Consider the following 27,315-nt stretch of genomic DNA (forward strand, 5'->3'; position numbering starts at 1 on the left):
TGGTTTAACACCATGCAAAAGGAGATAAGATCTAGAACATGACACATCTGTGCTTAAATCACCAAGCAGAGTTATGGACCAGAATCCATTAAGAGATTTTAATATCACATGGCACAGATATATAAGACGATGTTTCTTGCACAAATTTCAGAGCCCTAGCTCATAGGTCAAAGTCACACTTGGAGGTCAGATGTCAATAGGACTGTTCCTGTATGGTCAATAACGTGTGGCCCAATGAGGGATTTAAATATTGATTGACACAAATGTTTCCCATAATGAGACAATGTGTCTTACGCAAAACACTTAACTCTAGCACAAAGGTCAATGTCAAAGTCAGAGGTCAAAAGTCAGTTGTTTTCCCCCTTTTCTGGTTCATAACACTGTCATCCGTTAAGGGATTTTACTATTACTTGACACAATTGTTGCCAATAATGAGACAGTATGTCATGTGCAATACCCAGACCCTAGCTCAAAGGTCAAGGTCACAGATGTCAAAAGTCAGTAGGGTTTTACCTGTATGGTCAGTAACTCTTTCATCCATTAATTTTAATAGTACTAAAAAGTAGGCACAAATGTTTCCCACAAATGAGACAATGTGTCGTATGCAACACTTTTAACCCTAACTCAGAAGTCAAGATCACAGTCAGGGGTCAAATGTCAAAGGTGTTTTTTTCCTTTCTGGTCCGTAACTCTGTCGTCCATTTAGGAGTTTCAAAGGTCAAGATAATACTTAAAGTTCAAACGTCAACATTGATCTTTTCCTGTCCAGTCTGCAAAATATCGTGTATCTTATGGGCCCCTTAAGAACTGTTGGTGTATTTTTTCAGGATTACTTCCGTTTGATATGATGACTTTAAATTATGTCTCCCACCACACTTTGGTGTGGGAGACATATTGATTTACTCCAGTCTGTGTGTGTGTGTGTGTGTCTGTGTGTGTGTCTGTCACAAAGCTTGTCCGCACTCTAAGTCGAACATTTCTCATCCAATTTTCACCAAACTTGAACAAATGTGTTTGACCATAAGAGCTCGGCCAAGTTCGAAAACTAGCCAAATCGGTCCAGGCGTCTTGGTTATGACCCTTGAATTACCAAAAATCGGCCTTTTTACTCTTGTCCGCACTTTAATTCAAACATTTCTCATCTGATCTTCACCAAACTTAAACAAAATGTGTTTCACCATGAGACCTCGGGCAAGTTCGATAACTAGCCAAATCGGTAGAGGCATTTTGGAGTTACGGCCCTTGAATTATCGAAAAATTGGCAGTTTTACTCTTGTCCGCACCCTAAGTCGAACATTTCTCATCCGATCTTCACCAAACTTGAACAAAATGTGTTTGACCATGAGACCTCGGCCAGGTTTGATAACTAGCCAAATCGGTCTAGGCATTTTGTAGTTACGGCCCTTGAATTACCGAAAAATCCGCCTCTTGTCCGCTCTCTAAATCCAACATTTCCCATCCGATCTTCACTAAACTTGAACAAAATGCGTTTGGCCATAAGACCTTAGGCAAGTTCGATAACTAGCCAAATCCACCCAAGCACTTGATTTATGGCCCTTGAATTACTGATTGGATCCACTCATCCAGACCATATAATTGGATCCACTCGTCCAAACCATCTAAAGAAACTAGACATTTTACATAAGGGCAGTTGTGAGAGACATGCGCTTTTCTCAAAAGCATCTCTAGTATTTTCTCTTATTTTCCCACCAGTTTCATAATGAGATGTTATCAAAATTGATATAAATACTTTTTCAGCTCATCTGAGCAATGCTCAGGTGAGTTTTTCTGATCGCTCGATGTCCGGCGTCCGTCGTCTGTCGTCTGTCTGTCGTCTATCAACATTAAGGTTGTGTATGCGATAGAGGCTGTATTTTTCAACTGATCTTCATGAAATATGGTCAGAATGATAACCTTGATGAAATCTAGGTCGAGTTCGAAAATGGGTCCATTAAGCTCAAAAACTAGGTCACTAGGTTAAATGAAAGAATAACCTTGTGTATGCGATAGAGGCTGTATTTTTCAATTAATCTTCATGAATATTGGTCAGAATGATAACCTTGATGAAATCTAGGTCGAGTTCGAAAATGGGTCCATTAAGCTCAAAAACTAGGTCACTAGGTTAAATGAAAGAAAAACCTTGTGTATGCGATAGAGGCTGTATTTTTCAATTAATCTTCATGAATATTGGTCAGAATGATAACCTTGATGAAATCTAGGCCGAGTTCGAAAATGGGTAATCTTGGGTCAAAAACTAGGTCACTAGGTCAAATCAAAGAAAAACCTTGTGTATGCGATAGAGGCTGTATTTTTCAATTAAACTTCATAAATTTTGGTCATAATGATTACCTTGATGAAATCTAGACCAATTTTGAAAATGGGTCATCTGGGGTTAAAAACTAGGTCACTAGGTCAAATCAAAGAAAAACATTGTGTATGCGATAGAAGCTGTATTTTTCAATTGATCTTCATGAATTTTGATCAGAATGATTGCCATGATGAAATCTAGGTCAAGTCCGAATATAGTTTATCTTGGGTCAAAAAATAGGTCACTAGGTCAATTCAAAGGAAAAGCTTGTATATGCGATAGAAGCTGTATTGTTTTAATTGATCTTCCTGAAATTAAGTCAAATTGATAATCTTAATGAAATCTAAGCCGTGTTGAAAATGGGTCATCTGGGGTCAAAAAGTAGGTCACTAGGTCAAACCAAAGAAAAAGCTTGTATATGTGATAGAGGCTGTATTTTTCAATTGATCTTCATGAAATTTGGTCAGAATGATTGCATTAATGAAATCTAGGTCAGCTTTGAATATGGGTCATCTGGGGTAAAAAAGTAGGTCACTAGGTCAAATCAAACAAGAACTTTGTGTATGCGATAGAGGCTATATTTTTCAATTGATCTTCCTGAAATTAAGTCAAAATGATTGCCTTGATGAAATCTAAGCCAAATTTGAATATGGGTCATCTTGGATCAAAAAGTAGGTCACTAGGTCAAATCAAAGAAAAACCTTGTGTATGTGATAGAGGCTGTATTTTAAAATTGATCTTCATGAAATTTTGTTAGAATGATTGCCTTGATAAAATCTACGTTAAGTTCGAAAATGGGTCATCTTGGGTCAAAAAGTAGGTCACTAGGTCAAATCAAAGAAAACCCTTCTATATGCAATAGAGGCTGTATTTTTCAATTGATCTTCATGAAATTTAGTCAGAATGATTGCCTTGATGAAATCTAGGTCATGTTCGAATATGGGTCATCTGGATCAAAAAGTAGGTCACTAGGTTAAATCAAAGAAAAACCTTGTGTATGCGATAGAGGCTATTTTTTTCAACTGATCTTCATGAAATTTTGTCAGAATGATAGCCTTGATGAAATATAAGTCAGGTTCGAATATGGGTCATCTGGGTCAAAAACTAGGTCACTTGGTTAAATCAAAGTAAAATTTTGTGTATGCGATAGAGGCTAATTTTTTCAACTGATCTTCATGAAATTTTGTCAGAATGATAGCCTTGATGAAATATAAGTCAGGTTCGAATATGGGTCATCAAGGTTTAAAAACTAGGTCACTAGGTCAAATAAAAAAAAACCCTTATATATGCAATAGAGGCTGTATTTTTCAATTGATCTTCATGAAATTTAGTCAGAATGAATGCCTTGATGAAATCTAGGTCATGTTCGAATATGGGTCATCTGGGTCAAAAACTAGGTCACTTGGTTAAATCAAAGTAAAATTTTGTGTATGCGATAGAGGCTAATTTTTTCAACTGATCTTCATGAAATTTTGTCAGAATGATAGCCTTGATGAAATATAAGTCAGGTTCGAATATGGGTCATCAAGGTTTAAAAACTAGGTCACTAGGTCAAATCAAGGAAAAACCTTGTGTATGCAATAGGGGCTGCATTTTACACTGGATTTTCATAAAATCTGGTCAGAATGGTTGCCTTGATGAAAATTAGGTCAAGTTCGAATATGGGTAGTCTGGGTTCAAAAACTAGGTCAAATCAAAGAAAAACCTTGTGTATGCGATAGAGGCTGTATTTTTCAATTGACCTTCATGAAATTTGGTCAGAATGATAGCCTTGATGAAATCTATGTCAAGTTGGAATATGGGTTACCTGGGGTCAAAAACTAGGCCACTAGGTCAAATCAAAGAAAATACTTATTTATACTCAAGATTTTTGCTCCAAGTTTAATGATAATTGGTCAGAATATGTTTTTCCATGAAATCACTAGGTCAAGCATGTTTACACTGTTATGGTGTGTTTCTCAGGTGAGAGACCTAGTGCCCTCTTGGCCCTCTTGTTATATTTATGGATGTAAAAAGCAATCAACAACTGTAGATTTCATTTGACTTGTAAGAAATTTGCCAGAACTTTCTTGTCTTGCTTTTAGTAATTTCCTCAAGAGCGGACGAAAACAAGAAGAGAATGAGTAGGATACCAACTTCCCGCTCCAAACTTACATCTTTTAAGTCGAATGTAAGTAGCGACATCCAAACTTTAATACATTTTTATATTATACTCGTGAAATATTTCAAATGTAGTTTATTTACAATGGGTGGACGTATTATACCAAGTAATAGTAATTTATATGAAGTAATAGTGATAATAGTAATAAAATAGTTTGAAATATACTAGTTATCACTGAATTACTTTTGCCATTCGGCTTCATTAAAGCACTACATCTTTGAATTTTTATATGAAGTTTGAGCCTGCGATGATAGTAAATGACGTGTCGCCGGATAGGTTTGGTTTAGTATAGTTTTCACTTGTTTGTTTGACTTTGAATCGTTTTTCCCCTCTTCGATGTTGGTTTGAACCCTTTACATATGAACAACTGTGAGCCATTCATCAGTGGGTCTGCCCAGGTGCCTACCTATGCCCGAAACAATGCTGGGAAGAATGCCCGTCTTTCGTTCGCTCTGAAAAGCTGAAAAATCTCTATTTGACCTAAATTTTGTCAGAGTGACCTCAAAACATACCCAAAATTTTGTTTGTTCTAAACTCATTTAGTTTTACTATTTCAGAGCAGTGAGGGAGCTTTTGCAAACATTATGACTGTGCGGTCAAGTCTACAGGAAGTAGGAAAACACCAGGTTACACACAAAGTTAAAAACCTGAAGACTGGTGGATCAAACACTATGTTGAACAGACTTGTAAATGGGCAGAAGATAACTACAACTTTCAAAGCGTTAGCATAGTTACGAAAATAGTTCAATTTTAAACGCCTAAAGTAGTAATTTTAATGTCCTTGTGATTGCATCAATGCATATTGTTTTCTAACTTAAAGTTGTTTTACTTCTTAATCTGCCTTAAACATTTTCATTGATAGTATCAAATCAAGAGCATGTGACATACTACTGTGTGTCAAAGGAACAGTATGAAAGAAATGTTTCTTGCATACCAGACGGGGATTTCCGGTATCTTTACCGGTGCTGGAAAAATCCATCTTACACCCCATCTTACACCCCATATATGTAGAAGATTTATGTAGTAATTTATATTTTATTTATAAAACGGAATAAAAAATTCAATACCTTGACAGTTCCTGTTGGTTCCTGATAGTATATTTCTCGATTCTAATCACGTTATTTTATCACAAATTCATAACGTAAACTGCAGTTGATAAAACAAAACCGGAACTAAACATTGTTGTTTGTTTTGAAACGTCATGACGTCTTTCCTGTTTACGGTCATTGGTTTCCCGCGCTTTGTTTTAATACACTGCCATAAGAAATAGTTCTTAAAAGAAAGCCGTTCGATTGGTTTTATTTTTTTATTATTTCTTGAAATCGGTATGCAAGAAAAAGATTCTGTCACTGGTTATAGGTGCAGATGGAAATATCCGGCTCTTGGGTAACTGTTTAGGCGGTAACTCGGCAGGGGGCCTCGTTACCGCCTAAACAGTTACCCTCGAGGCCGGATATTCCTATCTGCACCTACAACCAGTGAAAGAATCTTATAGTATTTTACTTTTTATTCTGGTAGCTCTTGTTGAAGTTATTCTTTTTATTTTCTGGGAATTCGAGTCTGTGATACTTTTTTCATTTAGAATTTGTGATGGTGTGATGAAGTATTTTACTGTGATATATTTATGATTTTTGGTTGTCAGAAATGTACAAAATTATAACCTGCTGTCTTCAATTTGAATTCTTGTTGACTTATACATCTAGATTGAACTAACCATGTGCGTTTTGATTTTTCATTGTTTGAATTAAAAACACCATGAATGTTAAAAGATCGATAGATAGATAGATATTTTATTGAACAAAAGGTCATAAACCCGTGAGTCCACATTGTATATAAACAGTGCATAGTATATTATGTTCAATGGTGGTACAATCATATAAAGCATATTAAAATTACATAAGTTGATATAATAACTATAAAATTTCATTAACAATGTTCATGATGAGGCAAAGTAAGATATAGCCTAAATGTGCCTAAACAAAATATGTCACGATACACAATTTAAAGCAAATTATACTTTCTAATATAAGATTAATAAGCATGCGTATAAATTTCACATACAATATGACATGTTCGTCTCTATTTTGGTAGTCCACAGTTTCTGTAATGAATAATTAAAGTAGAGATCAACTTTAAAGAAAGCGAAAATATGTCGACTCATGATTTTCAAGTACAGTGTAACATATTACGCTGACTTGACCTAAAACTTTCTATAATTTATGAAAGGTTATTAAGGTAAACGGTTAACAGAAATGTGCATGTATGAATATATAAATGCCAATTTGTGATAGTTTTTAATGTAAAAATTCAATATGTAGCATAATGCTCTATGTCTTGTCTTAAAATATATGTTTTGTATATCACATTAATTCGTAAGTGAGATATACTTAGGAAAGAAAAGATATGGTGTTTAGGAAAGTTTTTCAAATTTGATGCTAAAAGACATTTTGCTGGTATTATTTATATCACATTTAGGTAACAACCTGGGTGTTTAGTGATTAAGTTATACTTAACGATCGATTGAAACCTATGTTTTTATTATTTTATTAGAAGTTGTGTTCTCTTAACGCAGTTATTTAAATGTAGGTATGTATTTTAACGTTGTTAACCAATGTATTATTCAGATACCCAGAATTGAAGCATTTTTATACTAGTAATTTGAGAAAAATTGAAATACAAAGTAATTGCGAGTTTGCATCAAACTGTACAGCATTTATAACAAATCGATTGTCTTGTCAAACTTCACGATAACCTACATAGTTTCATGTGCTTTTTGTGTGTCTTAAACCTATATTGTTATTTTCCTCTACTGCATAGTTACATCACTTAAAGTTATGGGAGTAGTAATATATAATGAGGTAATGTAGACATTAGTTGTACGTGTTTTAAAATTGCAAGTTTCAGATTGTAGGTCATACGTCATGTATAGATTTACGTACAGTGCTCGGTGTAACAAGCTTCAGGTATATTTTCAGTCTCTTATCACAGACTTGCCGTTTCTGAAAATCCAGGTTGCACGATTTCTATGTCTAATTGATATGCACTGTTTTGATAAGCAGGGAATGTTGTGCTATATGCAGATTGTTCATTCCGTGTGACTAAACGTCTGAATTCTGATAGGTATGGATATCTGTCGCAATATCCAGTTCTTGATAGGTTTGATTATCTGTCTCAATATCCGCTTCTTGATAGGTTTCTGTATCTGTCTCAATATCCACCTTTTGATTGGTAACGGTATCTGTCTTAATACCCGCTTCTTTATCGGCATGGGTATCTGTTACAATATCCAGTTCTTGATAGGTATGGCTATCTGTCTTAATACCCGCTTCTTGATAGGTCTGGGTATCTGCCTCAATATCCGCTTCTTGGTAGATATGGATATCTGTCTCAGTATCCACTTCGGGCATCTTATATTCATACTGTTTAGCAACAAACACGAAAACAAAGAAGCTTATTCCAGTTAGGACTGCTAGCATGAACAGCATGTACTCTAGATGGCCATGGTTGGGTTCCTTTGGGAACCAGTCGGATGCATCTGCAACAAGGAAAGTTTCTGTCAAATCAAAGCGTAGAATTGAGAAGAACAAGAGATTGATAGAAACAAAACATCCGTACAGTCGGTACTAGAACAATTATTGGTTCACTGCAATTGACCTACATTGGACCTACTTGAAAGTAAGAACTATTATTTTCGTAAAACATTTTGCTTTCGGGTTCTCGTAGTTTAGGGATCACAATTTGACCGAAGTCATCAGATTATAAATTATATCTACTTGATTTGAAAAAAAGTTTCTTACCGTCTTTTCTCCATAATCCTACTATGGCAACAATTGCTGACGCAAGATAACTTCCTATGCCGGAAGTCATCAGAAACAAACCCATAATAAGTCCCTGCATAATCTGCGGTGCTTGTGTATATGCAAACTCCAGACCTGAAAATAATATTCATTTCCGTAACTGCGAGTGACTTTAGCGCCGTTTTTATCCCCCGCCGATGAAATCGGGAGGGGGGTATTGAAATGGCGTTGTCCGTCCGTCAGTCAGTCCGTCCGTCCGTCCGTCCGTCTGCAGCCATTTCTCAGTAACTACTTGGTAGAATTTCATGAAACTTGAAATAAACATGAACCAACATACTGCGATGATGCCCGTCAAGTTTTTTTTTATTGGTCAATTTCCCTCAGAGTTATTGCCCTTGATTTAATAAAAAATGTCTGTCTGCAGCCATTTCTCAGTAACTAACAGGTAGAATGTCATCAAATTTGAAATAGACATGAACCAAGATACTGCGCTGATGCCCGTCAAGTTTTTTTTTTTTTTTTGATAGGTCAATTTCCCTCAGAGTTATTGCCCTTGATTTAATGAAAAATGTCCGTCTGCAGCCATTTCTCAGTAACTAGCAGGTAGAATTTCATCAAACTTGAAATAGACATGAACCAAGATACTGCGACGATGCCCTTCAAGTTTTTTTTTGATTGGTCAATTTTCCATTTAGTTATTGCCCTTTAATTGTTTAAAAATCCACAGATCTGTACATAACAAACAAACCAATTGGAAGAATTTCATTAAACTTCTTCCATTCTTTTCCATGCACATTTGTTATAAACATGTGATGTTGTGTACCTACACCTGGTCACCACCTTACATTGGTCACCCCCCCCCCCCCCCCCCCCCCCCCTTTTTTTTTTTCATTTTTCGTTTTCTACCAATATTTATAATCAACATGTAAACTGTTGTATCCTCACCCCACCCCCCTCCCCACCCAAACAAACCATTCATTTTCTTTTAATTTGATTTGACTAATGAAATTATTTGCTTCTTGGTAACATTCTTAACTTTTTGCAGGATATATTTTTTTGCCGTTCCTCAACTCTGACCCTTTCGGCGGGGGATTCCAATTCATCGAATTTGCTTGTTTAAAACAGTTTATCGGTTACATAACAGCGTTCAAGGACTATGTACAGGTATAAACGTGTTCTCCATATGAAACTGCCAACATCAGGTGTTCACATGAGAAAGGGAGGACAAATGATTTCAGGCACGAGTTATTTTAAAAGATCGTCACGAAAAATATTCGGTTCGCCCGGGAATCAAATAGTGGCCCCACAATATGTAGATCTCCGATCACCCTCTAGCGCTAACAAACAACTTCGATGGCTTAGCGCAATACTGGTCCAAGTGACATTTTTTTCACAAAATCACTTTTTTACATATTTTTATAAACAAAGGTCAAATACACAATCTGTGAAAAAATTAGGGTAATTTACCCTTTTTTTACCCTCAAGAAACATATAGGTCTATCTCAGAATGTTGGTTTTCATCACAGCGTTAAAAGTCTAATATTTCACTGAAAAAATTGTTTTTGTTTGTTTTGGGTTTAACGCCGTTTTTCAACAGTATTTCAGTCATGTAACGGCGGGCAGTTAACCTAACCAGTGTTCCTGGATTCTGAACCAGTACAAACCGGTTCTCCGCAAGTAACTGCCAACTTCCCCACATGAATCAGAGGTGGAGGACTAATGATTTTAGACACAATGTCGTTTATCAAATAGTCACGGAGAACATACGCCCCGCCCAAGGATCGAACTCACGACCCCGCGATCCGTAGACCAACGCTCTTACCTACTGAGCTAAGCGGGCGGGCTTGAAAAATTTGTTTTATGACAAGTCACACTTGAGTTGGACTTGTATTGCACTGACAAAATTGTTTGATTTTACCAATATGCTTTAGTTAAACCTATCAATAAACAAAAATGTTTTGTTTCTTTCAAGTTAAGTACTGCATCCTAAGGTAAGTAATGTAATAAGAGAAGAAGTGCTCGATCATTTTGATCAAGAATTACAGCCAAAACTTGGAGCAGGCAAATAGTCTGACAAGTCCATCTAAAATTTCTTTTTAACTCTCTTATAAACCTGTACAGACTGAAGCTGAAGTGACTCCACCGCCAATTTATGGATTTCCTGAGGCCTGAAAGTGGCCAAGATGAATAAATATGATCTGAGAAAAAGGGCCTATAAGTTTACTTGTGTAATTAGATTTTTACCCTACCAAAGCTGGAAATTCAAACTCGCACTGTTTTCCCTTGTTATGCATTTGTTATTCCAATTAAAACATTACAAGCAATTTTTTTGTTGCTATAGCAAAACTTGAGTTTGTAGTAAATAACTGGTACCATTTACTTTTTAACATAATATATTTTCAATAAATGGATTTAATGGTGAATGTAGTGATGTATAAAATATTTTGTCCCATTGTTGGAATAACGGTGCTAAGAATATTTTTCCTGGCATGGACATTTGACTTTCTCAATTAAATCAAAACTATTTTGATAGGTTGCATTATTTGCTATCAAAATATAGTGGACGCAACTTGACCCCGATGGTTGACCTTTGTATTATAATACATAATATTAAAAGGCACAACCTATTATTGAAAAGGAGTGTACATGTACGTAAAACACGAGCTGCATGAGAAAGTGGAAATATAAATTTGTGCAATTATAAATTAGTGGATTGGAAAGTTTTAACTGATCGAATGCAAGTATACATACTTTGATACTGCACTGGATACAAACATATTCCATATAAATATACATGGCTACCCTCACCACCCTTTATTTCTACAATGAAATGTTCGATATGAATAATCAGCCGAAGGTCAACCATCGCGGTCAAGTTGCGACAACTATATCTTCTAATGGATTTGATCACAGACACTTGGGGTTCGGACCTCCACACACCCCATTCTCCTACGCCCCTGGTTAAGTTTAGCCAATATATTTTAGCATTTTACCATGTATTGAGCATAGGTGACGATCATAAAACGCATTTTGTAACATTTCAGCGTGTTTTTAAAAAATGCATTTTTACCATCAATGCTCTCAATACTAGAAGATATGCAACTTCTCACGAACACTAGGGAAACAATAGCTAGTTAAACGTTTAAATGAACCCCTAGCAATGAATCACTGGTATCAATCGTCAGATCTGTTACCATTCTGTTAAATGACACCGGTCCCGACAACTGTCTTTTGTATTCCAACGAGAAATCAATAAATAATATAAATCAGTCTATCTAAATTCTATGGAACACTTCCTTGCGAATAGATCCCTGCTTTGAACTGCGCATATCATGGCCGGGTACCAAAATCACACCCTGGTACCGGCGCTCCCAAGTACAGGTGGCACTCACACATACAGCGCTCGATAAGTGATTTTAGAGGAGCGGTGATGTAAGTATTTCTTATTGTATCTCCGGTAATTCAAAACTTCTTAAAATGAAAGATATCTGCGCCCTGATGAATAATTGGTGACTATGTTATGTGAGTGTCACAACATTTCATCTTGAAATAAACCCAATACGGCGAGTTAAACGTGAACGTTTGACTCAAAAATGTCAAATGTCAAAACAACACGTAAAATACTCAGTAAATACTCCAAATGTATTCATTTTTGATACAGTATCGTATAGCCATGTCTTCCTTCAATAACCAGTTCAAATTCCAAGACTTAATTTGTTATATTTAAAGAATGACTGGTGTTTAAAGATGGTATGGGATTTCAAAACGGCACTCACATGGCACAGGTGTTAATTTTTTTGGCGCTCAACAAGTACAGCTAGAGAAAAGTCTTCAGAAACGTAGACCTTGTTGTTGTTTACTCTCAGTGTGGTGCCTGTATGATCATAAATCTTTATACCGTTAAAAAACTGACTGTAGAAGTCGACCTTTCTATGTTAAAACTTACGGCGACAATATTTTAACATTATTTTTTTTATTAAAAAGCTTCTTGAAAACTGATTAATGCTAAAATTTGATATGTCCTAGGATTTCGTTGAAAAATGAAAAACGTGCTTCAAAACATTCATATGACTCAGTGGGATCAGTGGACGGTGAGGTTTGCAAGAAGATATGTGTGTGCTTGCGTGCGTTTGTGCGTGCGTATGCGTTTGGTTAAACGCCGTTACTAAACAATATTTCAGGTCAATCTCAACGTTTTTGAGTACCAGTATAATGCCATGAGCCTCCGTATGATATATATAGAGCCAGGTCGATACTTTTTTTGTTGGGGTGTGGAATAAATGTTTAATCATAGAGTTAGTAAAACTCATTTATAACGGACTGACAAGTTTTCTATTCTTTTCTTTAATTTTAACAACTTACCATACGCCTACATTGAATGTATAATAAATGTTGAACTTTTTACGAAACATATTTTACTTGTTTCATTAGATTTAAGATTCAGTAAACACTCATAACAGAAAAATAGAAGGTTTTTACAGTGGATGTTTTAAACCATTTCATCAATTTGTCACGCGACCCCGTCGAGCGAAAACACGAGAATTAAAAAAAGTTAAACGCGGAGTGGTTAGCGAGCAAAAATTCGATAACATGTGGCGACGCGGAGCGAAAACACGATTATGGGGATGGGGGAGGGAGGGGGAGTAGGTGCTGGCGTTGAGTGAGATTCAAGATGTAAAGCGGCTGGGTGCCCTGGTGCCCACCAATGTTATGCCTTTCAAACCTCAACTTCATGCTCGGAGCCCGCTGATCAGCCAGTTTTCGCTCGACTCCCCCCGACGATTTACATATTAAATCTAAACTTTTTGTCTGCGATTCTCCATACAGAAAATACTAGGAATAAGAAAGGGCGGGAGCGTAGATTGAAAACATGATAATTAGTGGGGGGCGCTGAGCGAAAAGTCGATATTTACGTTATTAATCGGCGCCTAAAATTAGCGGAATGGCATAAATCAGCCACCAAAGAATTTTGTTAAAATGTCTGTTCGGTACAAAAGACGCTCATATTTTAATATCTTATTAATTCAATGAATTTATCAATTAATGAGTTCTTGTTTGGCTCTCTCAGGAATCGATGTGAGTCATTCCGATTTAATAGCAGACATGAGACGTAATGACTAGTTCTATTAACTACTGTTTAATCCAACATGAAACTGTTCTTGGTGGTGTAATCTCTACCACACATAACTAACCAGTCCGATTCATCTCTTTTCCGTTGTAGTTGCCTTAGAGCTGACGATTTCTCCACATTTCTGAAGAACTTTCTCTACTTGTACTTGGTGAGCGTCAAAAAAATACACACCAGTGCGATGTGAGTGCCGTTTTGAAACCACTTATCTTCTTTAAACACGAGTCATTCTTTAAATATAACAAATTAAGTCTTGGAATTTGAACTGGTTATTGTAGGAAGATATGACTATATGAAGATGTATCAAAATGAATACATCTGGAGTATTTACTGAGCATTTTACGTGCTTTTTTTTTTACATTTGACATTTTTGAGTCAAACGTCAAACGTTCACGTTTAACTCGCCGTATTTTGTTTACTTTAAGATGAAATGTTGTGACACTCACGGAACATAGTCATCAATTATTCGCCAGGGCTCAGATATCTTTCATTTTACAAAAAGTTTTGAATTACCGGAGATACAATAAGAAATACTTACACCGCCGCTCCTCCAAAATTGCTTATCGAGCGCTGTATGTGTGCCACCTGTACTTGGGAGCGCCGGTACCAGGGTGTGAAAATTGATACCGTTTCGACGCATTATACCGGGTTATCGCTTCACCACGTGTTACACGAGGTTTGTTTACATAAAAAAGTGATGATCTGGTTTAACATAGCCATTAGAGTAACAATTTCGGTTCCCGGTTTATGACATGCACTACACAAAGCGAGGGTCCAGCGCAAGCAAGTGTTCCCATTGTTCGTGAGAAGTTGCATATCTTCTAGTATTGAGAGCATTGATGGTAAAAATGCATTTTTTAAAAACACGCTGAAATGTTACAAAATGCGTTTTATGATCGTCACCTATGCTCAATACATGGTAAAATGCTAAAATATATTGGCTAAACTTAACCAGGGGCGTAGGAGAATGGGGTGTGTGGAGGTCCGAACACCAAGTGTCTGTGGATTTGATTTATTACATTACATTAAGATTGTGATGCAAAAACATTCAGCTGCACAAAAATTTTCTTGCTAGCAAAAAAGATTGGTCCTACTGTATGTATTATACTGTCATTAAAAAGAATTATGCATAACATAATGTAACATTAGGCATAGTATTATCAAGCACTACTGCTATGACTAAGTGCCATTTTTAACTCGTCTGATTTTTGATAAACTTTGCACACTTGTTTGTCATCATTAGATGACTTAGTAGGCCAAGAACCATAACTCTGATAAGCATTTTGTCAAAATTATGGCCCTTTTTGAACTTGGAAAATTTGAGTTTCTTGGTTAAAATTTTTGTTTAGCTACAGCTTTGAGTATTGGCACACACGTTTATCATCATTAGATGACTGTGTAGGCCAAAAACCATAATTTTGATATGTATTTTGTCAGAATTACAACTATCTACTTATTTTCCTAAATAATTTCTGCTAAGACTCCATTCTTTTGCAAAAAAAGGGAGTACGCTCACTTAAGTCATTAATGAAACAATTTCTGGCATTATGCAGAATTTTCTTAGAAATCAGTACTTTTTACAAAATTTCAAAACCACATGTTTTCACAATTCGTTTTTACCACATTTTGCATGTTTTAACAACTCATTCCTAAAAGTTAAAAAACTCTGCAAGAAAATGTGCAGGAGGCCAAGTAATTTGGTCAGCATGCAAAACCCTGGGTCTGAGTCCAAGTCCTTCTGCACATTTATCCGACCCTGTAACATATGGTATCAAACATGTGACTTTGATTTGGTTACGACACCTGTAATAAATTCATATGACTGAAATTTGAGGCTGAATTTCAATATAGTTGAGAAACATGTAATATAAATCTAGAAGAAAATTTGTAAACAGCCTGGTGGCTCAGTCGGTAAGGCAAAGGAACAGTATTCCAAGGCCACCAGTTTAAGCTTCAGTCTGGTTGCATACTTTTCTCACATAATTAACATCTTGCCATAGCTTCTTCACAGAAATGATGACAGCTCCATTTCCCTAATGAATTTAAGTAGCTATGAATAATTTGTTTGATTTGCAAATTTAGTTTTATATATCAGGTTTTATTGCTGTTGTTGAATTCCATGCTCAAGGGTAGGAAGTGAACTACTAGTAATTGTAGGATATGTAATTAGGTTGTGTTTTCATACAAGTTGGAAGATTCTGTTACTTGCTCTGAAATACAGTAATAATACTTGGGTCCTTGTCTGTATGTTAAATGTGCAACACCCATTTCCTCTATTTTAGTTGTACTGAAGTACCTATTTTCCCTATTCCAGTTAAATTCAGCAATGCATTTTTACCCTATTTAAGTTGTACCGAGATGCCTATTTTCCCTCCTTAAGTTTTACTGAGGTACCTATTTTCCCTATTCCAGCTGTACTGAGGTGCATTGTACCCAATTCCAGTTGTACTGAGGTGCATTTTTACCATATTTTAGTTGTACTGAAGTTTCCAGTTTTACTGAGGTGCCTGTTTTCCTTATTTCAAGTATACTGAGATTGAGGTGCCCGTTTTCCCTATTACAGTTGTACTGAGGTGATCTGGTCCCTGTTTTTTTTCTGGATTGTTACAATTACTGTCTTTATGCCTTATCTGAAGGTATATCACAACTGTGCCACAAGAAACATAGCTGCAATAGGAATGGCCAGTTGAAAACCGATTAGTTTTTGTCTAAAATGTTTTGGATGGGCAAGACAAAGTAATGTTTATCTTCATATCCTCTCTTAAAAATATATTTATTTTGGGTATAATTACAAAACATGTTTTCTTTTCAGTGTAATAGAAGTCCAACTGCAGTTTAAGTATCTCTGAAACAGCAAAAATACAATGTCAAAATGGTCTAACTCAAGTTGGTCTTGTATTGTACTGAAAAACTGAATGCAATATCGGTCCAACTCTCAAATACACTATTTTAATTGCTTTTTGCCAAAAATAAATTTAAACCATAATTTCTTAAGGCATTTTATGCCAACATGTTAATTAATATTTTTCCAATCCAAATAACTTTTTATAGGATCAGTTTTTTGTCTCTCCTGAATAATTAAAAAAAATTGAGTTGGACCAGTATTGCGCTAAGCCATCGACTTGACACTTGAACTGCACTACTTTCTTGACAATCCCCGACAAATCCAGTTTAAATACGATATTTATAGTTCTCTGTCATTTATTGTTCTATTGAAAATATGAATAACAATTGACTCTCTTAAGATAACTTTAGCTGAGCAGGCAGAACCAAAAAATGAAATTCTGGTCTCTACGCGTTAAAATACACCCGCAGACTATCATACCTGAAATACTCGCAAACACTTCACTAGAGCCAATAAAGGCAAATTCGGGAATCTGGGCGAACATGGACAAATGTGATGCTTGGAATTCGTCGCCAGCAAGAGTCTGGCTTATGTAGCCGTGGTTTGCTATGTTTTTCTTGCGAACTATTTCTAGCACACCAGCATACACCATTGATAAACCTGCTAGTATTATTCCTACTCCTGAAAAAAAGTAAATTTATTTTCACACGTGAAGGAAGTGGGTATCCTGGGGGACGGGTCACATAGTTATACTTTTTTTTTTCAATGGTGACAAATTTACGCAGCTGTAAGAATTTTCATAATCCAGATATTACGACGTTAGAATAACAGTATTCATACATAGTTTACATACTAAATATAAATGGCAAAATACATTATGATATAGTGGGAATTAAATACATGCGTATAAAGTAAGAAGTAACAGAAATGATCAATTACCTATTCTCTGTAAATGTGTTGGGTTTTTACCATATCTTGCCATTACAGGATAAACTAGCCGGTCCATTAAAGGTACAAGAATCGAAATAGTTATCGTATTGAAAATGTTTAGTACAGCTGCTGGCATTTTTGCGTCTCCGACCGCCAGGTCCATTCTTTCGCTTTGTAGATACAAAGAAGTACTCGTCTGAAAGAAGTAAAATGAATTGCTAATAAAGCCAACACGTAATATAACGATATAATTAACAACATTTCAATTCTTATACTTTAGTGTATTTGTATAATTATATATATATGTGTAGATCTACACCGAAAACAGCCCCGCGAAGAGTGTGTTGCGCCAACTTGTTATCTTATTTATACTTTTATGTCACATTTTCAGAATTAAAAATAATGTTGGTAAGTGAATCTAAAAATATACTTTCAATGTTGCTGTAAAATATTTAAACAACTAAGGCAAGGCAAGAGTAAATAATGTTTTAAATATGCTGTGCATATGGAGGCATACCAATTTAACACACAACGTGTTAATACCTGCGAATAGACTGCCCAGTATATAATGAGAAGTAGGAAGACTGGCATGACGCGCAAAATAGATTTGACTCCTGCGACCATTTTCAAACTGTAGCGTCCACCATTTTCCACTTGTGCGCGATTCCAGGAAGGGTCTTTGCAACCATTAATACTCTGGCATAACACACCACATGATGTTTGAAGTATGCTTCCTTTTTCACAAGACAGTAACATTTAATGTTTCAGTTTTTGTTACATGACAATATAGTAATCTTTTTCTCAATATACAGATGAATGAAATATTGGTAAACTCGCCATTTAAATAATTTTAAGGATACTAGCAAATTTGATTAGAATGTATCGCTCCTCGTATTAAGCTTGTCTTCTTTTTACATCAGTGGATCTAAGTCTGCATTTTCTTCTGATATAAGACTATATTTCTCGCATTTTCTCCACATTGTACGTCTTCTGTCATATCAATTATTGGACCGTTGGTCACAGGTCACAGTCATTGTTGTGTGTCTAGATTAGGCTGGACGGAGTTGTCTTACCATATACATTTACTCTAGTTCATGTGAATTGAAAAGTGGACGGACATGCACTTCACATAATGTGTAAAGTAAACCCCAAACTTCTCCAAGTGTAATGTTTTAAAAACAACATGTGATTTTACCTCCTGGAGGTGTCTGTATGTACTTAGTTCTGGCAGCAATAAACAATACAAGGGCTATAACCATACTGGCGAGGGGTATAAGGAAGCCGTAGTCGAAATCAATCTCTTGTTGAACATAGGCTGTCCCGGAATACGCAATCAAAGCTCCCAAGTTGATAACCCAGTAAAACCTTTATAGAACAGACCAGACTTTGAAATTCGCTAGAATTTGATAGCTTTTAAAATATCAAAAAGAAACATCTACTATAAAAACTTAAAATTAAACTTTTAAATAATTTTACCAGATCTTGTTAAAATCGACTGAAAAGAAACTTCGATTCGGGTTATTTAGTAATTTCAATGAAGACAAGATACCAGTTGAAGAAAGACTGCACGGCGTCTGCTCCAAGTTCAGCAACCTGTTGTGCTCCAAACGGTCCCACATTGGCCTTTATCCCTCCTGTTCCTAATGCAACAAGTACAAGACCAGAGAAAAATAAACGTCTGCGTACGCCCTAGGGTATCAAAGAAAGAAGCTCTAACCTATATTGTGCTGGTGCGCCGTAAAACCCAAATAAATAACTAAACATTGGCGTAAATTTTTACCGTAACAAGTTTATAAAAAATAATAGAAATGCAAAACTCAATATGGTTTTCAATTTATAAAAAAATCACCGTTAGTCTTGTTCTGTTTTTAAACGCCCGTTTTTGAAAAACGGACATATGTCAAGGCGCATGCTTCCGTCCGCTTGCACGTCGGTCCATCCGTCTGTTTGTCATATATGTATCCGATGCATAACTTTATAACCATTTAAAGTATTGTCTTTTCTATCTTGACACATAGGAAGGTCAAGGTCAAATCTGTTCGTCATATTTTGTGTTCTGAGCATAACTTAATAACCGTTCACGGTATTACATCAGACTTGGCATATAGGTAGGTGTTGACGAGACTATGTGCAGAGCGCATGACTTGGTCGGTAGGTCAAAGGTCAAGGTTACAAATTTAGTTTAATTGTCCGTCATATTTTTTTGTCTTTAGCATTGTTTAATAACCTTTCAATCTTTGCATATAAGTAGGTGGCAATGAGACGATTTACACAGAGCGCACGAACAAATGAAGTCGGTAGGTCAAAGGTCAAGGTCACAGCAAGGTCAAATCGGTCCGTCATATTTTCTGTCCCAAGCATACCTTTACCCATTCAAGATATTGGCTTCAGGTATGGTATATAAGTAGGTGGCGTCGAGATTTTGTTCAGAGCGTATGAACTTTGTCACGTGGTCATAAGTCAAGGTCACAAATTTAGGTCAAATGCCAAAATATCTACTTTATATTTTGTATACGGACCAACTTACAGGCTCTGTCGTGGCTTATTTAGTACATTTCGTTATGTCGTCGTGCGCACTGATTTTGAAGCATATTTCGTCCTGTTGTGCGTCCACATTGGTCATATATAACGTCATTTTTGAAAATTTTGTTTGTCGTTTTGGCACGGGCGCTAACGTGAAAAAAAAACACCCAAACATAATTACCAGCAACCAAAGAACGCAACAGAGCGAAACATTTTATCTCAAAAATGTTACCAACATTGTGATTTTCCAGTACAAATCCATATTGAAAACTTGTGTAAGGTCCAGTTCTTTCGAATCGGTCTTAAGGTAGTTCTGCACGTTTGGATAGAAATTTGTTCTACAATGTAGAATTTGATTAAACTCATATTTTTCAAAAACTTCAGAATGTACCTAGAAAATTCAGCAAATAAAAAGGACAGGGCCGTGTGTTTGATATTTTGCTAGACTGATTTGAAACATTTGGGCATCACGCAATATTTCATAATGGGAGTCTATGGGAATATCATAACTTTCATAAGATTTTCTCAGGTAGAATTTTTTCTACAAAGTAGATTTTGATGAAACTTCTCATAGTTGTAAATAAACACATGGTCTATAATTTGGTGAAATAAAATGCACAGGTCCATGTGCTTATTTTTGAGATATTTGACCATGATTAAAGGGAACCGGACATTTCACGTTAATTTTAAGACATTATTTTGAATTTTTTAACGTACCATATGTTTTAATATCATATTTTGACTTTAGAAATATAGAAACAGTGCCATTGTGATAAATTTACTCTCAAGTTTCGATTTATTCATAAACTGATTTTCATTTATTCTACGTTTTCCGGATAAATGACTAAAAATTACGCCATCACTTCCGGTTTTTCAAACGTGCAGAACTACCTTAAAAATCAAACAGCTCGATCACGGTGTGTATGCCATCTGTTCGCGCACAGGACCTTCTTTGTGGTAAACATGAACCGCTTTGTCTGGGAGTTCGGAAAATCGAAATTTTCGTCCTGAACACGGGTTTGTGCATAAAAACATATGAACCACGGGAAGACGTAGCTATCTATCATTGCTTGTTTATTGCTACATTTGTTATATCAGTTGTCATATGTCCAAAGGAAGATTGAATGTAGACGGAGGGTACCAGCTCGGATTAACTTCAGGCCATGTTTATGAAACTTAATACGACTTTCTTTGAATATAGGAAGTATCTAGTACCTTAGATGAGAAGCCGTTTATCCAATCTTAGTTGTAAATACACTCCATGTGATTATTTTCATCATATTTCATTAAAAACGCCCTACTTTTGATTTCGTTAATGCACGGGATCCCTTTCGGTGGATGCAATTTTGCTTCACAGGATCCCTCTAAATTCTTTTGCACCCGGAACGGGAACCCACTCGGACAAATTTTTCTATCGGCACCAGCACCTTCAACTTCAGTGTTAGAATTTTTAGATGGTATTCTTTTTGAAAACAACATCTTTTTCCTAAGGGAAATAACTCATGGTGTTTTTACCTCCTTTAAAATATGCTATAATTGAAAATAAATTAGCAATTTCACATAACACGCATATTTGAATTTTATTTTCAAATTGACCTATACCTTAATGATACTTAAATCACTTTTAAACAAGAATTTGTGATACAAAGAGGGGCTATTCATGTATTATACCCAGCCAGCATTCTATATCGGCCCGATATCAAACCGACGTCGTTGTCTATAACGGTCCGATATCCACTACAATATTGGCTGCAAATAGGAATGATGTCGGCCCGACGGCGGCAGACGATATAGGGCCAACATCATAATGACATCGGTCCGACATTGGCAAACGATAGTTGGCCAACATCAAAATGATATCGGCCCGATATTGGCAGATCATATCGTTGTCGCGAAATTGTGTGACACGCAGTGCTTCGTCAGAGTTTTCTTCAAACATACACTTTATAAATTCTCAGAGTAATTTACTTGAGAACAGATGTGTCTCGCATCATGTGTATGATGGTTATTTGATTTTATTGATATAATATTTTTCACAACTATATACTACATTATACAGTTACGTAAGTTTTCTGTATATTCTTAACACTATCAAAATTGTTCAATTAGAATTTTAAACATATATTTTCATTTTTTTTTTGTAAATATAAATATATCTACGGCGGCATTCTACATAAAATATATAAAACTAGTTTGATTAATTCTGGCATACATCATATTTGCTTAATAAATTAGCAAACAAACAATTAGATTACTTTTCACGTTTATCAATAATATTTTGAAAAATATAGCTATGTTAGAGAATCCAATATCGGCCCGATGTCAATCCGACTTACGAAATAGTTACACTGAGTGATGTCGATCTACCAATTTTAATATTTTGCGGCAGTTCAAACGGTCTGATCTCGGCGATATATGATCATTTTGTGTCGATTCGCCGTAAAACCTAACTCACTCACTCACAACGGCCCGAGGTCGGCCCTACATCGGCACATTTTGCCGACATTCCGACATTATACCTATATCGGACCGATATAGTCATGCTGGCTGGGTAGCTAGTCTGAAATGGAGGCATTTCAGCGATCCCCATCCGCCCGGACTAACAATTCTGTATTATTGTGCTGCTTTTGAATACGAATACCATCCCGTAATTCTAACATCGAAATTAAATTGAAAAGGGCGATGGTGCCGATAGAAAACATTGTCCGAGGGGGTTCTCGTACCTGGTGCAGAGAGTCAAGAGGGATCCTGTGAGGCAATATTGCACCGACTGAGAGGGATCCCGTGCATTAACGAAATCGAACGTAGGGCGTTTTCAAGGAAGCATGATGATGTGTATTTACAAATAAGATAGGATCAACGGCTTCACATCTAAGGTACTAGATACTTGCTATATTCAAGGAAAGTCATATTTAAGTTTCATAAAGATGGCAAGATGTTCGGTACCTCCGTCTACATTCCATCTTCATATGAACTTGTGTCAACCGATAAAACAAATGTAACGATAAAAAAGTAATGGTATGTAGCTACGCTTTCCCGCGGTTCATAAGGTTTTATGTACAAACCCGTGTTCAGGACAAAAAATTATTTTCCGGCCTCCCAGCCAAAGCGGAGACGTATGATTTCATTGTTTACCACAAAGAAAGTCCTGTGCGCGAACAGAGAGGGATGCGTTTTCTCACTTTCCACAGAGAGGGATCCGATATGCATATACACCGTGCCGACCTTTTCTATCTAATCTAATTCTGCATAGAAGAAAAAAAATGACCCGAACGTGCAGTACTAGAACATGCTATTATAAAAGCACAATCTTTAACAAAAATTCTAATATGCTTTTCTCTGTTAAAACACTCTTACGCCAGAATGACGTCACCTTAACGCGTGGTGACGTCAATGTTTTTGTTGCGACCAAGAAAGGGCGCTTCTATATCTTATGTACTGTTTTAGATTAAGGGCATATTAGAATAGAAATGATTTATAGCACAAGCGTGTTTTAACACTTTTTATACACTCGGGTGGTAATACGTCGTTCAAATAATTTTACTCGGGCTCCGCCCTCGTGAAATTATTACGCCCGACGTATAACCACCCATCGTGCATAAATAGTGTTAAAGCACTCTTTTGCTATAAATTATTTCTTAAATATATTTAAACCAAGGACTTGAGTCATTGATAAAACGTAGATTGAAATGAAACTTACAGTAGCGACTTCGCTCCCAAACCAGCTTACATAGTTAACAGCCGAGCAGAAAAGCAGGACCAGACCTAAAATATTTTTATGATAATAAAGTCTGTTTCAATATAGATAAACATGATAAATGCTTAATATAAATAAGATTACCGAGTCCCTATACTTCCTCAGTGGTGTATAAGATTGATTTCCATTCTCAACACGTTATTTTAATGTAGCCAAGGAAAGAATAAAGTGCTGAGTAAGTTTTAGCTTTTTTTTTCGGTCACACAGTATTTAAAGGTGTTTTATAGCAACAGAAATTTAATTTGTAACAGCTTAAACGAAAAAAAAGCATATAGAGGATATTTTTGTTTTTTTTGTGTGTGTGTAAGATATCGGTATATATTTTTTGAAAGACTATCCAAGGCGTTGCTGTTTTCAACATTTTGTTGTGTTATAAGTAAATTAAATTGTCACTTTAAAACTTAGAAACATTCAACTCATTATTTGCAAATAAATCAATTAAATGAATAAAGCAAGGAAAACTTGTGAAATCTTGAAAATCAGTTTGCTTTGTTTATAAATTAGTTTATTGTTATGATGGACCATGAATAGTAGATTAAGAATATTAGCATGCTTACCTGTAACATAGATGATACAAGAGCCGAGAATAGTTTTAAACTTTCCAGCGAAAGTATCAGACACATAGCCGCCAATAACTGGGATCAGACAGACTGTCCCTGGAAAAAATAAATAGCTTTGTTTTCGTCTGTTTTCAGACGGTGTGGAATATGACCGTTAATTCTTAAAACCTGGTAATGAGGAGAAAAAGTGAAATTGATGAATGAATGTTCTCCCGTCCAGGGCACACAAAGTTATATTATTTACATGTAATAGATAAACTGCACTACAATGTACATAAACATAGTTTTGCTCTTAATTGATAACGTGGGTATTTATCAAGTTATAAGTGTTAATTAATGATAATATCAAATGATACTGACCGGATAGGGTGTTTGCTTATTGATATAGTCAAGCTTCCTCATCCGGATGCTTGACAAAAACCCTCTCCCCAACAAAATCCACCACCCCCAGGCAAACTCAACCCCTTTTCTGTTGTTTTGAACATGACGTAACATGAGCAAAACTTACTTAAGAGATTTACTAAGCAATTTTATGGTTTGAAACAAATACATTTGAGGGAATTTAAACGATGCAGAGTCTTTCACTCAGTGAGACATCAGACATTACAACAAACATTCGACACAATAAATTGACTATAGTATGTAAATACTATTAGAGCCTGTCTGTGCTGCAGTTGGTGGTTGACCTACAAAAGCTCTTTTCATCATTTAGCTGCGTAAATATATGTGAAAATGCACCTTCATTCATACAAATCATTTTTTAAATATCGAAAACAGTGGTCTAAATTCTAGAATACTGTTCGTTTATCAGTTGACATGAAATTTCCTGGTCGAGTATCTGTGATGCAAGGAAAATCTCTTGACCAAACTGGTTGTGTTGCGGTCCGAGAAATAGACAGTGGCTGCCTTCAAGCTCACACAAGACCTTATATGAATAAAATGTTGTATGTGATGTGGCCTTTCTTACTATTTAATTCATTTGGTTCCTTGCTATGGTCTTTCATGTATTCTTTTTATTTCTTTTCGCATCGCCATTTTTTCCATTACATGCATTTATTTTTTGGGAAAATATCAAAATAAAACCAATACATTGTATTTGAAAATAAAAAAAGAATCAAAACACTACAATGACTTTTGTATAATATCATGAAGCTTTCAAACTAACCAAGTTGTTATAATTTACTGTAGAAGGCTTTCTAAAACCCATACAAAATGCATACTTTACCAGAGAAGACGAGAGTTATAATTGAAGCTTGGTCACTATTGTAATCCAACTTTGCAGTACAATATAATACCATGTTTGCCACAACACTATAATACGCCAAACGTTCACATAGTTCTGTGACAAGAATGGATGCCACAACGGACAATCGTTGACCTGTACGTTTTGCTTCCAGAGCGTTTGCTTCACTTGCTTTTCCCGACATGATTACAAATAGAACCTCAACTTAGTACAAAATGTTTATCCGTTTGTAAATTACTTTATACCCCTTTTATCAAAATAAGTTTAAAATATGATAACACTATTTTTGTCAAACCTTCTGTCAGATGATAACTGTATTTAAAGAAATATAATTGCATTTATATTAAAATATGAATAACGCTTGCAAAGGCAAATTTACTTTCGTACTACAGAAAATGGATAAAAGAGAGAAAGTAACATTTCTTTTCCACATTCAATAAATATTCAATCTATTAAAGGCACTGGCCTCAAGATTGGTCTACAGCAACAAAAAAAAAAGAGTTAGATATCTGGAAATAAAGCTATATTTCTTTAACTTAATCACTGACAGACTATATGTTACGGAAACACATGATAATGCCTATTTGTCTTTACTAACTTTTACGATGAAAATCGAAAAGCGTTTGTAACGTTTTACTCGAGGTAAATTGCCTCGATTATGAATATGTATACTTAACGCGCATAGAACGCTAAATTCTCCATAGCGCTATTGATAGCGTCAGAGGAAATATTCTTCTTTTTTTGCCGCGGCGGTCCGGGTTCGATTCCCGACGCGGTCATCTTTTTTTATCTTTATTTGGCATTTTTAAAGCAGTTTAGAAACAAAAACTCATATTCTAATGTTCATGAAACGACCAGACTTCAATATGAAAGAAAAATAAAAATATTTTTTAGCCAAAATCTAGAGATCAATGCCTTAAACATGCATTCTAAGAACGCCGACTTAATCTTCTGTCTGTGTTTAAGATAAACTGATTCTGTTGAATTTTCAGTGTTTGGAGTATATTCCAATAATAAATAATCGCATTTTGATATTGCTTTTCTAAACGTTTTAGCTCACCTGAGCACGAAACAATTTGGTTTAAATTGACGTAACTTGGCCTAGATGTTCCTAAGGTGTTCCACTTCCAAAGTGGTTCAAATGGTACCGCTTGGTTGCACATAGGAACCGTCAGGTCTAAAAATAGAAACATCTTTAAACGACATCTCCTAAACAACTGGTCCGATTTTGAATAATTCCATATCAATGATCCTTATATAATCCTCTACCAAGTTTGTTCAAATTATCCTGATTCGTCAAAAAACATGGCCGCTACGGGACCTGGTCACTTTTTCCTATATGTATATATTGAAAACTTTAAAATCTTTTTGTAAGAAACAGCTGGCTCGATTTTTGAAATAAATCCACACAAAAGGTCATTGTGTGACTCTCTATGAAGATCGTTCGAATCATTTTGAGTTATCAATAAACATGGCCGCTAAAGTCAGTGGTCACCTTTTCCTATATGTATATACTGGAAACTTTAAATTTGTTCTTGTATGATACTGCTGACCCGATTTTGAAATAATTTCACACAAATGGTCCTCTTGTGTGGCCCTCTAAAATATTGTTGAACTCATTTTGATTCATTAATAAACATGGCTGCCAGAGAATTTTCCCTATATGTATGTGATGGATTATCCAATTTTCTTGTATGGAACTGCTGGCCTAATTTTGAAATAATTTCACAGAAATGGTCCTTGTGTGACCTTCTTTCAAGAATGTTCATTTGTTTATTTGTCAGAAAATATGGCCGCCAAAGGGCGTGGTTACTTTTTCCTATATGGTGGATAAATTCTTGTAGGTAACTGCAGTCCCGATTTTGAAATAATTTCCATAAATGGTCCTTGTGTGACCCTCTGACAAGATTTTCAAATTATTCCAATTCCTCAAAAAGGAAACATGGTTGCATGGATATGTGGTCAAATTTTCCCTATAAGTGTATATTGAAAATTTTAGAAATGTTCTTTTAATATCAGAAACAGCAGGCCCAATTTAAAATCATTGTCAGAAGCTGCTGGCC

At 35.7% G+C, this 27,315-nt stretch overlaps 2 protein-coding genes across 5 annotated transcripts in view; one reads left to right on the forward strand and one right to left on the reverse strand.

Moving 5' to 3' along the window:
- Positions 1–5,454, forward strand: part of LOC128550221 (uncharacterized) — a 109,644-nt gene extending 104,190 nt beyond the window's left edge. For all 4 annotated transcript variants that reach the window (XM_053528778.1, XM_053528787.1, XM_053528785.1 and 1 more), the window contains 2 exons: positions 4,393–4,478; positions 5,027–5,454. In XM_053528778.1, the coding sequence (XP_053384753.1) occupies positions 4,393–4,478; positions 5,027–5,200 (260 nt within the window). In that variant the 3' untranslated portion in view covers positions 5,201–5,454. The remainder of the gene's footprint in view (positions 1–4,392; positions 4,479–5,026) is intronic.
- A 1,543-nt stretch (positions 5,455–6,997) lies between these two features.
- On the reverse strand, positions 6,998–25,750 carry LOC128550226 (solute carrier family 15 member 4-like). The gene is made up of 10 exons (XM_053528802.1): positions 25,235–25,750; positions 24,007–24,105; positions 23,393–23,457; positions 18,719–18,858; positions 18,365–18,534; positions 17,713–17,903; positions 17,179–17,365; positions 16,720–16,920; positions 8,267–8,401; positions 6,998–8,004 (listed from the first exon to the last, which is right to left on the reverse strand). The coding sequence occupies exons 1-10, from the start codon at positions 25,434–25,436 to the stop codon at positions 7,568–7,570; spliced, it is 1,827 nt and encodes a 608-aa protein (XP_053384777.1). The 5' UTR covers positions 25,437–25,750; the 3' UTR covers positions 6,998–7,567.
- Between the last annotated feature and the right edge of the window lie 1,565 nt (positions 25,751–27,315).

The sequence above is a fragment of the Mercenaria mercenaria genome, chromosome 2, assembly GCF_021730395.1.
Source record: "Mercenaria mercenaria strain notata chromosome 2, MADL_Memer_1, whole genome shotgun sequence".
Lineage (NCBI taxonomy): Eukaryota > Metazoa > Mollusca > Bivalvia > Venerida > Veneridae > Mercenaria > Mercenaria mercenaria.

Excerpts from the sequence above, each read along its gene's own strand:
- LOC128550226 (XM_053528802.1), bottom strand. The coding sequence starts at position 25,436 with ATGTCGGGAAAAGCAAGTGAAGCAAACGCTCTGGAAGCAAAACGTACA. Across the intron at positions 23,458-24,006 it reads TTGTATCATCTATGTTACAG|GTCTGGTCCTGCTTTTCTGC; the intron begins GTAAGCATGCTA and ends AAAATATTTTAG. Across the intron at positions 18,859-23,392 it reads TTGGGAGCGAAGTCGCTACT|GGCGTACGCAGACGTTTATT; the intron begins GTAAGTTTCATT and ends TTGATACCCTAG.